The sequence below is a fragment of the Mirounga leonina genome, unplaced genomic scaffold (genome assembly GCF_011800145.1).
Source record: "Mirounga leonina isolate KUSES-001 unplaced genomic scaffold, KU_Mleo_1.0 Mir_201, whole genome shotgun sequence".
In the NCBI taxonomy this organism is placed as follows: Eukaryota; Metazoa; Chordata; class Mammalia; order Carnivora; family Phocidae; genus Mirounga; species Mirounga leonina.
In genome coordinates this window covers 20494889-20509594 of record NW_023270504.1, presented here as the reverse complement: position 1 = coordinate 20509594, position 14706 = coordinate 20494889, and the positions used below count along the sequence as shown (strand labels likewise).

General features: G+C 47.1%; 1 protein-coding gene across 1 annotated transcript in view; it reads right to left on the bottom strand.

Annotated features, from left to right (window-relative positions):
* Positions 1-8532: 8532 nt before the first annotated feature.
* The window catches only part of DUSP16 (dual specificity phosphatase 16), an 80066-nt gene continuing 73892 nt past the window's right edge, over positions 8533-14706 (bottom strand). Inside the window, exons 7-8 of the mRNA XM_035028198.1 lie at positions 12038-12161; positions 8533-9963 (exon numbers count right to left, since the gene is read on the bottom strand). Of these exons, the coding sequence (XP_034884089.1) occupies positions 8787-9963; positions 12038-12161 (1301 nt within the window). The 3' untranslated portion in view covers positions 8533-8786. The remainder of the gene's footprint in view (positions 9964-12037; positions 12162-14706) is intronic.

The following is a 14706-nucleotide window of genomic DNA, read 5'->3' as shown; positions in this document are numbered from 1 at the left end:
GTCTCCGTGTTGTTACTGTTCCTACTCTGTTGACGTCACATCAGGTCTTTATCTGGGGCACCCTGTTCCTGCCGGGGCTTACCACTGGTGTTTTTGTTGTGTGCTGGGTTATGGTGTCCCTCGTGTGTCGTCCTCGGAGACTGAGGACTTCCTTTGAACACCCTCATCGGGCTCATCTCCCACTGATAACTGGTTTCCTTAATGCAGATGTGGTTTAGGTTTCTTTTTTATTACATCAGCACTGGCAAGACTCCCAATTTCTGTAAGAAAGTTTTAACCACATTTATTTTACTAGCCTGGCAACCCTGCAGCGTTAGGCAGCCTTTGAAATGCCTGCAGCGGGCGTGTATCGAACCCACTTGATGCGCCTAACATTGTGCCCCGACTACAAACAGGGCTCTGTGGTCCCGGCCCTTGTTTCCTGCTGAACTGCTGGGAGTTTAGGACAGGAAGCCACCTGAGTAACCACAGAAGTACTTAGTGCAGGAGTGCGCAAATCAACTGTCCCCAGGGAAGAGAAGACTGACGACACAGAGAAACAGAATGGAGGGACAGATGGAGGCAGGCACATTGCGACCAGGAGCTGGGGCAACGGGGACGCCTCTGGGGCCAGGACATCCTGTCAGGACTCACCTCGCTCCCTTTATTAAATCCTCTAAACTTCAGAAGGTGTTTTTTCGATGTCAGAAACAGCCTTTGGTATATTTATAACCTTAAAGTTGATCCACTTACTTTAGCATCTCTCTGGTAAACTTCATCTGATTCTCATCTCAGATTTTAAACATACTATTTTGGAAGATTCTTCGTACCCAGGATAAAACGTAGGACATAAGACAACTGGATGACAGAAGAAACCTGAGCATTCGAAGCTAAATGGAAAAAAATTTTTAATTCGGACACGGGGGGAAAAAAAAAAAAAACAGCTTCTAGGATTTTCAAAGGAGCAACCCAAAAATGTCAAGATTGTTCATCCCTCTGAGCTGGAAAGACCAGGTGGACACCAGAGCCCAGGGAAGAGGCTAAGGCAGCGTCCCCCTCCGTCAGGGGGCAACCTTCACATGGCGTTTCTGCCTTCCTGGAGACTGATGCTTTCCTTTCCCCATTAGGAAGGTGGGCTAGAGATGTCCAGCCTGAGGCAGTAAAGTGGCCTGTGTCATGGAGGGCTCGGAAGCCATGAGCTGGGGAGGGAGGAACTTGCCCTTTAACCTTTGTTGGGCCACGCTGGTCAAAGAAGGCTGTGTTTCTAATGCCTTTTGATGGTCAGGATTTTACTGGGTCTTAAACCATTTCTAGAGCAATTTATTCATGGGTACAAATCCAGAAAGATGTTTTGTTTCTTAGAAACCTATTAATAGCTAAGGTTATTTTAGCAAATGTCACGGAGGGGAGGGTGGCCACGTTTATTGAATGATGCGTCTTCCCTCCGCTGACGCGCAGAACCCCTTCCGTCGTGCTTCACATTTCCATATGATTGAGGAGCTAGTTCTGAACTATATTCTCATCCACTCGTCTTTCTCCCCACTGTTTCATGCAGTTCTTCATTTTTCTCTACTGTTTTGATATCATTTCACAATACGTTTTAAGATCGGCTTTAGCTAGCCTAGGTGCCACCTGTGCTCGTTACTGTTTTCTTTTTTTTTAATTTCAAACCGGCAGAAATTATGTTTTGAAAACATAATACAAGGAATACTTCTATTCTCTTTGCCAAGACTGACAGGAAGTGGCTTTTTTAAGCCATCACCCTCGTTGTCTTTTTCTGAGTTCCTGGAGTGTGCAGACCCAGCCCTGCTTGCAGCTTTCAGAGAACGAAGAGCTACAAAAACAGCTCAGGGATCAGGTGCGTACCATCACTGCACTTAGTATAATTTACCAACTAAAGCGCAGAACGAATAAAATGAGACGCAGACCAAGCCTACTGAGGACGGAGCTTGCTCACTGTGCTTTAGCAGTTCATGGTGTGAGCGTGGCAGGAAGGCAGACTGACCATGGCATGAGAACATTCTCAGCCAGCCAGCCAGCTCGCCACCCAACTCAAAAGCCAACTCTTCTGCTTACAAAGAAGTTAGACGGGCACCTGGCTGGCCTGGTCAGCACAGCATGCGACTCTTGAGCTCAGGCCCCATGTTGTGTGTAGAGCTTACTGGAAAAAATATGAGTTCTGGAGGGGAGGGGGGTGGGGGGATGGGTTAGCCTGGTGATGGGTATTAAAGAGGGCACGTTCTGCATGGAGCACTGGGTGTTGTATGCAAACAATGAATCATGGAACACTACACCAAAAACTAACGATGTAATGTAAAAAAAATTTTTTTTAAAGTTAGAATGAGAATAACTTACGTTTGGGTCCTAAGTAGCAAGGCTGCTCATTACTGGGTAGAAGCAGAGAAGAACAATATTCAGTATTTTTTTTAAAGAATTCTAGTGCGTTATGGCATGGGGGGTGGTCTTGCAACATCGTCACCTTGGCTGAGCTGGACTGTTTGCTGCAGTCCCCTTCCCTGTTCGTTTCTGGTTAGGCCTGGCCACGAGAGCCATGTGCGTGAGGTTTGGAAGTGGACAGAAAGCTGCAGCTTTGCTCCGTCACCGGAGGTCGCCGACGTCAGGCCCTGCTGCACCTCAGGCTCGCGTTCGCGGACGGCTGCCGGCCTCACGGCTCCCCTGGCTCCCACAGAACCCTGCCTTCGGCTCTTCCAAATGGCGGGCCAGGTACGAATCGAGCTTCTCCTGTAGGCCCTCTGCGGCAGGAGGCCGCAGCTTCGAGAAGGGGGCAGGCCAGCGTGGGTCCTGGCGAGAGGCCAGGTTCCGGCGGGTTGCTCGCGGGCTCCAGCCGTCCCGGCCTTCCCTTCTTTCCCGACCGCCTGCCCGGTGACTTCACGTGCGCCAGGAACAGCTCGACTGGGGCTCTCTTAGCAGCACCTGTAATGAAGTGCTCGAAGTCAGTCCTTCAACGCCCCCGTCCCCGATTCTGTGTCATTCCTGGTGCCTCTGCTCCGACTGAACCCTGGCTGGTAACATGGCGCTACCAGCCTTTTCCGGCCTCAGATTTTTACATTTTCTGGCAGATTCTGGGAATCTGAGTGATGTGCTATTTGAAGAGCTCATTCTGCTGAATCTCTGTTGCTTAATGCCTGGTGACCTATCTGGACCCTCTAGGAGCTTCGGGGACAAAGAGGCAGCCTGGCGTTGTAGGGGGCCCTGGCTGTAGATTTCCAGCCTTGACCTTTGGCAGATGCCTTCATTTCCCTGAGCCTGTTTCCACCTCCCTGTGTGTGAGCTGGTCTGGATGGGCTCTCGGGCCTCTTCCGGCTCCAGGATTCCACTTCTGTGACTCTGGCAACACCTCTACCTGTTGTCTCTGAGCAGTGGCCCTGCGTTTCAGAAGGGACTTGAAGTTCCGAGCTCCCAACAGAGCTTGTTTCCTTCTTTTTGTTAAGTAGAAATTAGAAAGTGTCCAGTGGCTCCCTTCTTTTGAGCACCAGTTTTGCTAATCTATTGCTCTATGCATCTGTATTACGGACACTGTCAAACAGGCCCCTATAACCGCAGTGTCCTTATTTGACTCAAAGTGGATGTTGGTGGAAGCGGGCCTTCACCCCCTGTCATGTGTGCACGTCAGTTTACAGGGACTGAATTGTGGGGTTAAGAGCCAGTGAGAGTGTAGATTCCATGAGAGCCTATATAATTTGACAGATGTCATGTCTTTGTTGCCCTTAATGTTCTGTCCTTCTTAGGAATGTAATTTATATTCTCCGCAGAGTATTTGAAGAAGTGAATTCTGAGGACTCCATAGCCTGAGATACAGGAGTGCACTCAAGGAATGAGGTGGGGCTTTTCGTTCGTTAAAATCTCCTCTGGGTATTTCTTTGCTCTTTCCGCCGACATATGAAGAAGGTACATTATGGGTATTCCAAACATGCTGTTTCCAAGGTTACATAAACTAATGGCCCTGGGGGACTGACATGTGCCCCTGCTTCTGTGGAGTTGTGGAACTTACTTAGCTTTGGCATTTCCCTTACCAAGTCCCAAGGCAAAACCAGGAATCTGCAGCAATGGAAGCTGGGAGCAAACATGGATTAAGATTCTAGGGTGAGTGAAATTTTATCTTCCCGATTTGTTTATACCTCAGCTTAAACCCAGACATACAGTACTCAGTAGGAAACTACTTAAAATGTTGCTATTAAAGATCGAAGGGTAGAGTGAAGTGACAGTTTTTCCTCTTGGGGATGTCGTAGGTGTAAATTGTTCTTCATGCCAAGAGAAATAATTTGCTCTTCTTTCCCCTGCCCTCTCATTCCTCAGTTAAGAGCTGCGTAGCGCCCCAGGGGAGAGGTCACTGCTGTTGACCAACGTACAGTAAGGAACACTGAATTTCTTGCACACACACAAGGCGTGTCGCTTCCATTCAAATGGCCCGATTCCAGAGGGGAAGGGTGACCAGATAACTTCTTTATTCACATGCCTCAAACCAAAAAAATAAAAATTCTTGGCAACTCTACCTAGTTGCTTCCCAGTCTAACCAGCATCTCCTGTGGTGTGCTGATGCGTGTCCATCACTGTTAGGAATTTGTGCGTTATCCGTGTCGATATAAAGCCTGACGGAATTTACTAAGGACTCCCATTTTCTTCACCAGTCAAGGCCTCTTTTTACTGCGACCCTTTATTTTTATTATGTACAGTGAGCGGGATTCACGCTCAAAGCTTTGGTGAACCAAGTACTTTAATTTCAGCCTTTGAAACTGTCGCAGTTCCCTTGAGCAGAGAGAACCCAGAGCACGGCTGCACTCACCCTCTGCAAGCCACCCTGTTGGCCTGGGACACTGCGCCCGCGAGGTCACAGCCTGCATTTCCCGTGTGACAGCGGTTCCACGGGCTTTACTGTTTTAGCTAGAACCAAAGGAATGAAACTGGTTTTTACATAAACCCCATTTGATGCCTGTGCACATAAACTGCAACAATGGGACTGACTTGTAAACCTCTTCCAAGACAGTGATGTCATTTTCCAGTTGATTTCACAATACTTTAAAGATATAACCGAGTATAATTACGCTGTACAAGGATGAATGGGCCCCACGGAATGCTAGAAATAACTCACTTCCCTCTTCCATTTATAGATGCAGGCAAGTAATATTCAGAGAAAAGCATCTAGACAAATGTTACTGGATCTAAAACATTTCTGCGTGGGGTCAGAAAACAAAACCAGACAGTATTTAAAATAACAGGGACAGCTTTTAGGTGAAGTTTGTCACCTAGTCCCAGTATGTACACCCTTCCCTTGCCATCTCTACCTTCCTTGTTTCCCCTTAGCCTGAGCCCTGCTCTAATTTTCATTGTCAGACCCAAACTAGTCCTCCAGCACTAGCCTGCTCTTACTGATCTCTAGGAGGTCCCCAAATCTGTGCACTTAAGTCGTAAGTGGCTTGACCTTCAGGACTTCCCAAGATCTGCACCTCCTCATCTGAAGCCTCTCACTGAACACCTGCTCGCACATGCCGCCTTCCGTCTCTGGAGTCAGACGTATTCGACACTCCCTTTCCTCTTGTGTCCCTTGCCCGCCTCCAGTTCTTTGCAAGGTCCTGGCCAAGGCAGCTCTTCTAGTCTTGGCTCACCCAGTACCATCCTTCTTGCTTTTAAATTTTCTTAAATTTAACTTCAACTTGGAAGCCTGTCCCAACCAACTTAAATGACGTCACCTGTGATTCTCATCATTATTCCAGGGTAATATGCTTTATTATGAAGCATATTTATGGAGGTAAATGCTTATTCCTTTGATGCACAGAACTCTCTGACAGACTGATGAGACTAAGCTCCTAGTGCCATATATAAGCAGAGGGGTCATGAAGATGTACATGGCAAGGATGGAGAACAGATCTAGGACTAGTCCCCATTTTTCCTACAAGAATTATAAAACCATTTACATATTCCATTAGAATGTGCCAGGACTGTGCATCTGGCCTCTCTTCTTCCTACCCTATACTCATTCTCGGTTCAGTCAGCCAGCAGATATTTACCGTGTCTAGGGTTCTCCACTGTAGTGTGCATCTGGGATACGCGCTAAAGAACGGAGGCCAGCCGGGCACTGTTAGCCAAGGTGCCGTTGTTTTGTGGGCTGATGGTGCACGTACCGTGTCTGATGCCCTCAGCACTTTATTTTGAGCTAAGATCCCTTCGACACGGGAACCCTTCGACGGGTTCCACCGCGGCCTCCTTGTGCAACTCGGATGTTGCTCTTCCCGCCAACCAGTTTGCAAGGAGAGGTCCTTTCTCATTTATGTATAAACAGGTACCAGTTTTGATTTTATTTCATATTAACATACATGAACATCAAAATGAGAAATGCACAATTTAACCATTCAACAGCATCTTACTCCAAAAGAACACTATATTCATAATAAACATTTATACAGTCTTTCCACCTCCCTTTACAAATGTCCTAAACCATTGTCCAGCCTTTCTCACACGGAAGTCTAGTTTTGCTCTTTAGAAATCCCCGTTCACTGTCACGCTGACAGACCCCAGGGCGTCCCCTATGCCTCCGTGGAGAGAGCAGCCCGCCCGCCCACGCGGCGGCAGTCTGGGCCCCGGGAACCGCGTACCTGACAGGCGCAATCCAGGATGACGGCTGTAGGGCAGGACTACCTCACAGTCACGGGGGGGAAGGGGACCATGGCCAGGAGCCTGGGACATACTTAACACTGGAGCTCTTGCTTTCCCTTCCTAAAAATGTTCCACGGTTGTGACCAGACTCTGGAAGGAGTGAGCTCTTCCACGCTTGGTGTATACGTAACACCTCAAAAATGACTCCGTGACACCTTGAAATGTCTGATTACATCCCCAAGTTAAATGTATGTAGAAAAACTACCTCAGCTCATTGAATAGAACTTTTCCCACACAGTAACACTGAGCTCCCTATGCAGTGTCCTCTCTTCCCGCCTGCCTTTTACACCCGGCTCACAGCACGTTATTTGTGTACAAGCAGTTACGTTACGTGACGCTCAGAATCATCACGAGCAAGTGTGTTCTGAATCATGTCATTCGTTCTGTGCTGGTTTCAGCAGTCATCACAGGAAACATGAAGTCACATCCTAGTCGAAGGACTATCCATTTCTCGAACACAGAAAAACCTGAGATATGAGTCAGCAACTGGCTACACTTACAGTAAAGAATAATGACATCACCCCCCCACACACACACAAAAAGCTGCTGACGTGAATTAAGGCTTCAAAAGAGGACCATACTGTAGCTGACAAGACTCAAGCCAGGAAGCTCAAAAGCAGATATGTACTAATCACTTGTGTACTTGTTCCAATCGACTCCTATTTTCAGCTGCCAGGACTGATTCCATACAGTGATTGTAGGTCAAAGACTGAGAGGCCACCTTGGTCCCGCTCCATTTTGATATGTCCCTTCTACTAAAAGAAATGCCGGGGATAGTTTCTGAGAACAGCTTGGCTGTGGCTTTCCACTCTGCTCACACGAAACAAAATGCTGCCCCCTTCCCCTCACCTGCCTATGAGGTTGTATTCTGAACCCTCCTCATGGAACTAGCTTCTCAGCCCTATTAGTAAATCGGAAAGTCTGAGGAAATTACAGAACTACCTCCCTCATCACATGCTCAGGGGAACAAAACCATTGAGAAAAACGAGTTTCCTGCCTCTCCTTCTTAACGATTTTAATTCTTTACTCTTTCCAGAGCTTTTCTCCCTCTTAGTAGTTTCCTTGAAAAGTCTACCTGTTAGGTTTTTACAGAATGTATCTGTGCAAAGAAACTGAACTGGAAAAAAAATCTACTTTGGCTGAGAACTTGAAGGTACTGCTGTTCTGCTACCAACCCAAATAAATTCACATCTGGCTTCAACCAAGTTCATCTTTATTTAAAGGATTAACAAGCCCATTTGGAACAATTCTTTGATTTACATGCAGGGAGGTAGACAGACTTGTTTAGCCTCCCGACCTACCTTAAATCATCATGCGGCCAGATCTCTGGCCGTTCAATTGACTCCTAGATGGTTTCCCTTCTCTTCATCAAGCTGAGAAGAAAAAACTAACTACCTCCATCCAGGCCCACCTGGAAATTTGTGCAGAGACGGTCTGAATTGGTCTGCAAAGTGTGACTAGCTACCTACCTATTCACAATGCCTAGAAGACAGGCTACCAGACTTGGTAGTGGTGAAAGCCCCGACTTTCAGTCTGAGGTACTGGGTTTGCTCTGAAGTTGACCTTGGCAAGGCCCCTAACGGTCTGTGCAGCAGAATGCGGCTCGCAGTGCTCGGCTGCCACGTGAGCTTGGAGGTGCGAATCCGCTTTGGATGGGATCATTTCTCTTGCGTTTACCATGAGGTTCTGTCCCTGATGGGGTCTACCCGCCCAACCCACGAGCTGGCTCAGTCTCAGCGCTAAGGTGCACTACGGAAGGGGCCGGACAGAGACTAGTACTCGAGATCTCTTGTAGCACAACATGGAAACGGGAGGGTATTTTGTCCTCCAACACCAAATCAAACTGGATTCAGTAAAAACGAGAGGATGTGCAATGCGCTGCGTACAATTTTTCATCTGTCTAGGAGGAAATCTAGCATCTGCCCTTCCACTCTTGTTGAGAAAGAGTAGCTGATCTCTCAAGTGCAAGACGTTGAGAGAACAGCTGTGTTGATCCATCTTTTGCTTTTACACCATAGCTCCATTTTCCAAAAATATATATGTATGTACATATATATATTTCAGATTTACAGGGAATATTTTTTTTTTGTGAACAAGAGAAATATTGTCCATAGAAGTCCCAAGTGTCTTCCTTCTCAGGAGACCTCAATGATTTCCATGCTGCCTGAAAAGCTGGACTGGCTGCCCACTTTGCCCAGTTCTTCCCGCGACCTGTTCTCCGACATGATGCTCTCACCAAATTCCATCTGGCAGCTTCTGCGTTTGAACTGCTTTTCGAAGGGGCTCTCTTCGTGCCAGCTCCGCCGGGAGTCGGCTCGGTCACTTGGCTTCTGCCGCCTGCGCACGGAGTAGCCCTGGTCGCTGCAGGTGGGCAGCTGGCTGCAGCTGTAGGCCGAGTAGCTGGCGCTGCCCCCGTAGACGGCCGAGGCCGAGTAGAAGTGAGAGGGCTCCGTGGCAAAATACCAGCTGTTGGGCAAGGAAGGGGCGGAGGTCTGGGGAGCCAAGATATCCGAGTGCCAGCCCTTGAGGCCCAGGCCGGCGGCAGACTTGGCGAGGGGTTGCTGGCTGGTGGCCAGGCCAAGAAGGAAGCTGGGATGGCAGTTGTCCTCCACGCTCCCGCTCCGGTGCAGCGGCGAGCAGAGGGGCCGCGGGCCGGTCCCGCCGACGCCGGGTCGAACTGAGTGCACTCGCTTGCCCTGGCCATCGGAAGGCCTGGCCGGCTGAGGCTTCTTGGGGAGGCTGGCTTCCTCCTTACCTGGGCTGCTTTCCGGGCTCTGCTCCGATACTTCTGCAACCGGGGAGAATTGGCAGAGCTTGCTGGTCCCCTCCAGAGTTGTGGAAGGTTTGTAGTATTCCAGAGCGTCTTCTGAGGAGGAGAAACCATGCAAGGAGGCCGCCACGCTGGCTGAGTACGAGACGGATTTGATGTCCAGAGAGAAGGAGCGCTTGAGCTTACTGCTGTCTTCAAGCTTGCCCGAGGGCAGGTGGAGCCCGCTGAGCGCCTGGACCAGCGGCCCGTCTTCCACCAGCGAGGGCTGCGTGCTGGGCGCGCTGGCCGGGGGCGCGGGCCCTTGCCCTGCCGCCTCTGAGGTAGCAGAGTTGGCCCAGGGTGGACCGAGGCACATGGCGCTCTTCTGTCCACCCTCGGAGACCACGGGGACAGGTTCGTTCGGCTTCTCCAGGTGCAGCAGCTTGAGTTTGCTCTTTGGCCCTGATGCGCCAGTCGGGTTTTTAATCTTTTTCTCATAGTCCAGGAGTTGGCCCAGAAAATTGAAGTTTGGAGAGATAGTAGGCCTTTTTTCTTTCACAAATCTATGTAGAGAGGAAAGACACAAAAATCTTGACTTTTGCAACTACACTTTATCTTAAAAACAGCTAGAAAATAGAAATATTAGGTGAATAAATAAGATAAGGAATTATTAGAGCCTCCCGTACATACCTATGGAAGATGACTGGTATGGAAGTTCAGGGAGACCTACAACATGTCCCTAGAGCATGCTAGAAAGAGAGGGGCCAAGCCCCCAAAGCTCTAGTTTAGCCTTCTTATTTTCAAGGACCCAGAGTTTCCAATGCAGCTGGCAAGCGAGGATTCTGTGCTCACCCCCCGGGGCCTCCCCCCCCACCCTCGGTGGTGCCACCAACAGACATACGGGTAACGGCCACTCTCCACAGCTTTCCCGGTATCGTGCCTCTCAAAGTCCCCACAGCCGCTTCCTCAGAACATTTCATGTTTTAGTTAATGACCAGAAAAGAGGTTATCAGATGACCAGAGCACCAAAGCACACACTCGAGTTCCTTCTCTTTGTCTTCAAATGAGAGTCATCAGCTATCAGGTGGCCTGAGTGTGCTAAGCACTGGGCTAATGCATTAGACAGAGTATTATCTCATTCAGTCCTCAAACCTACCCCGTGTCAGGTGGGTGGATTACCCCCATCATACAAGGGACACCAAGTCCTTACTTAAGTGACTTGCCTGAAATCACACAGCTGGGATTCAAAACCAGGCCTAATGTCTGGGTCCACTTTTGTAAACACGTGTAAAAAAGAATCATCAAGGGCGCCTGGGTGGCTCAGTCGTTAAGTATCTGCCTTCAGCTCAGGTCATGATCCCAGAGTCCTGGGATCGAGTCCCACATCGGGCTCCCTGCTCGGCAGGAAGCCTGCTTCTCCCTCTCCCACTCCCCCTGCTTGTGTTCCTGCTCTCGCTGTCTCTCTCTCTGTCAAATAAATAAAATCTTTTTAAAAAAAAAAGAATCAAGGGGTAAAAACTAGTAATAAATAGCTTTTATATTTGATTGTGGAAACACAGACTCTTAGAGATAGTAGACAAATTCTTCAGTGGCTCCTGACCTTCATGGACACTCCTCAGAAGATGCAGGAGTGCAACTACACTGAAGATTTGCATTTGAATATGGAAGGAGAAAAATCACAAACTCCTTGGAAATCAAGTAACCTAAAGCAAAGTAATGAAGCCAGAAACATCTGGCCCCATGATAACAAGTATAAATGTAGGGTCCGCATAATAAGACTTGGTAACATGACAGAAGAGTGCCTTTCCTTCCGGTTTCTACATGGTGTCGGAAGATCTGTAGGGAGAAAAGCCTGACTGGGGGACAAGGGAACTGATGCAGACCAAGGCAGGACCCTTCTCCAGGCTCGCTCCTCGAATGAGAAGCTGCTCAGGTAGCTCATTTCTTTCCAGATCTTCCAATTTGAGAAAGAAGTCCAATTGTTACAACAGGCCTCCTTCCTGCATCTGTACGTACTGGCTCTTTATCACATGGAAACTACCCACCTCTACCCACTAAGCACCCAGGGACCTCTGATTCACCCACTGCACAAACTCCGGTCCTGTGCATGCTTGCCACTTGCCTGCCCTCCACTTGGCCCAAGGGTCGGGGGAGCAATCCAGTCAAAATGCAGAATCTGGACAACTCTAGAATGTAGGACATTTTACTCGGTGAACCGATTTTGACAGTTATTTGCTCTTGGCTTTTTCCTCACAGTGACAGAGGCACAAAGCTTGAAGCAGAAGGAGGAATTCTGTAATGGGTATTCTGCTGGAGCTTTTTTCCTCATATGTACTTCCCCAACTAGGAAAAGATATAAACTTACTAAATAGGATGGTGATCTGTTCAGATTCGTTGTTCATGAAAATTAAAAAGTAGCTGAGGAGGAATCTGACACATGTTCAGGTGGAATTCATGCTAACTTACAAAAGTGCATTCTTCTCTGGTCTTTGAAAAACCATTTAAAAATCCAGTCACCTGTAAGGCATGTAACTAGAACAGTCCTGATTTGCTTTAATTTGGGTACCTGCCCTCCTCACCCTTCACACTTCAGGTCAAATGAAAAGCCTGTTGCACAAGACGCGTGCCGGCCCTCACCTGTAAGCTTCGTCTAAGGACATGTCCATCCTCTTCATGATGTAGGCGATGGCGATGGTGGCTGAGCGAGAGATGCCCGCTAAGCAGTGCACCAGGACACGCCCGTTGGAGGCCTTGGCTTTCTCTGCGGGAGTCAAATTCAAGAAGGGTCACTAAGAACAACCGTGGTCAACAGTGAGATCTTGCGGTCATGTACCTCCTTTCATCCGATAACTCAAAGTAAATCTCATCTACTTACATACTGTCCCTTTCAATAGTTTCTTAGGGAGATAAAGGAAGATCACTTCCCCACCATTAATATTCAGGACAATGAAGGGCCAGACATGTTAAGTCAGCAACCACTCCCTAACTCAAGCTCACTTCTTAGTACATTTCCCAGTGGGTTTTTTTTTACATTATTTTTTCATTTTAATAACTTTCCCTGGGTATAAATCCTACATTATGATGACATGATTCTACTTGTTTAGTGTGGAAAACTGCAGAATACAGAGAAGTATAAAGAAAATAACCTCTCAAATCCGAAGATGTAGCTAGTATTTTGTTGACCCATGTTGTCTGACACTTCAACTTTTTTCTAGTTAGGAAGAGATAGTAAACTTTTTTTTGTTTAGAGACAGAATTTTCAGTTTTGAGATATAACTGACATGTAACGTTGTATTTCAGTATAATGATTTGCTACATATAGGAGGTATGAAATTTTAAAAAATACTTTCTCATTTCAAACATATGTGACATACATTACTAACTGAAAAAGCAGGAGGGTGGACTTCATCACCATATCACATCAGAAAGCAAGAAGATGCCAGGTCAAGCTACTTTTAAAATGCTGACTCACAGACCCTATCTTCCTATAGTTTCCTGTTTTTGTTTAGACTTTTCTGTACGTCATAAAGTGGCTCGACTTTATTTGCTAAATTTAAGAAGAAAACCACGTATATGCTATGAATCGGGTTTAGCAGCTCACGTTAGCAAGGACCCAGGGAACTGGAACCTTTTCTGGATATCCAGGAGTTCTTGACTGCATCATGTCTATTCCACACGACATGGCAGGACTTTTGGACACTTTGTTAGAACCAAGAACATTCAACCCCAGTGCTGCCATCTTTCCCTGTCGAGGGGCTTTACAAGTTACTTGTAGGAGTAAGTTGCCCCACGCCGCCTGGAAGCTACTAACATTTTGCCGGTACCAGGGCCGCCTCCGTTCTAAACGACGACATGCGTCCTTACCGGTGAGCCACTGCCACGGGGCTCAATTCTTCCCTTTTCACTCCTGTTTTAGCTGACACCAGCAAAAGTTACCAAACCTTGTAGTACAGTTCCTGTAATTAACAGATATCCTGGGAATCTGCTCTGGCAGCTGAATAATAATATGAGGCCACTCCAGTGTCACTGCTTCTGTTGTAAGTATTACAAATTCCTAATGTAGATGAGTTATTATTCATTGTGTACAAAACACATAGGACTTTTGGATAGTATATGAATAAACAACTTTCCTCAGATAGTGAAGTCAAACACAATGAAACGGTAACAAATGAATATAAATTCTTCTTGAAACAAAGAAATATATAATATACAACGTGATAATATATAAACCCATGTACATAAAGTCCCATGCCTTCCTGGGCCCGTACCGTTCTCTTCCTTTTTTCAACTATACAGTCGTCAGCCTGTACTAATCTTAGTATTTCCCCTTTTGCCTAGGCTGCTAAGAAGCTCAAAGCTGAGATTTTTTACTCAATTTCAATAGGTAACTGTAATTCAGATTTTACTGTACCTTTTCTAGCCCCATATTACTTGGTTCTTGCCCTTTGATCCTGTTTTAATGTGTATGTGTGTAATGTGTGTATCTTCTGATCCCAGTCTCATACTGTAAGCTGCTCTAAATTCTTATTGGAAGTAGGCTGGGCTTCAATTTTTTAAACTTTATTTTTTAGTTAGAGAGTGTGTGTGCACTCAAGTGGGGGAGTGGAGCAGCGGGGAGTTGGAGGGGAGGTGGGGTGGGGGAGAGGGAGAACCTTACCCAGCACAGAGCCTGATGGGGCTCCATCTCATGACCCTGAGATCATGACCTGAGCCGAAATCAAGAGTCAAGACGCTGAACGAGTGACCCACCAGGCACCCCTCAAATTTTTTTTAAATGTTGACAATATTCTCTCAATTATTTAAAATAGTTATCTCAAAACAAGACTATAAGGACTTAGGAAGATCTTGCTTCTACCTCAGAGGGCTTCACACTGGGCATATATTATGCACCCAGTACATACTGGCTGGCTGACTAATACATACCTTTAAAAAGCAATCTTTATAAAAAATGTGAAAAGGGTTGGAAGGAAATAAAACAATGATGATAACAGATGTGTTAGGATGTTGAGGTTTTAGGTTTCCTTTTCTCTTTTTCGAATATTCTTCATTGTGTACTTACGTTGCTTTTACAATCACGACACTTTTAAGGATGTATTTTAGAAATCTGAGGGGCGCCTGGGTGGCTCAGTCCTGATTTTAGCTCAGGTCATGATCTCAGAGTTGTGGGATCAAGCCCCGTAGGCTCAGCGCTCGGCGGGAAGTCTAGCTGGGATTCTCTCTCTCTCCCTCTGCCGCACCCCTCCCCACCCCATGCGTGCAGGCTCTCTCTAAAATAAATAAATAAATCTTAAAAAAAAAAAAAAAAG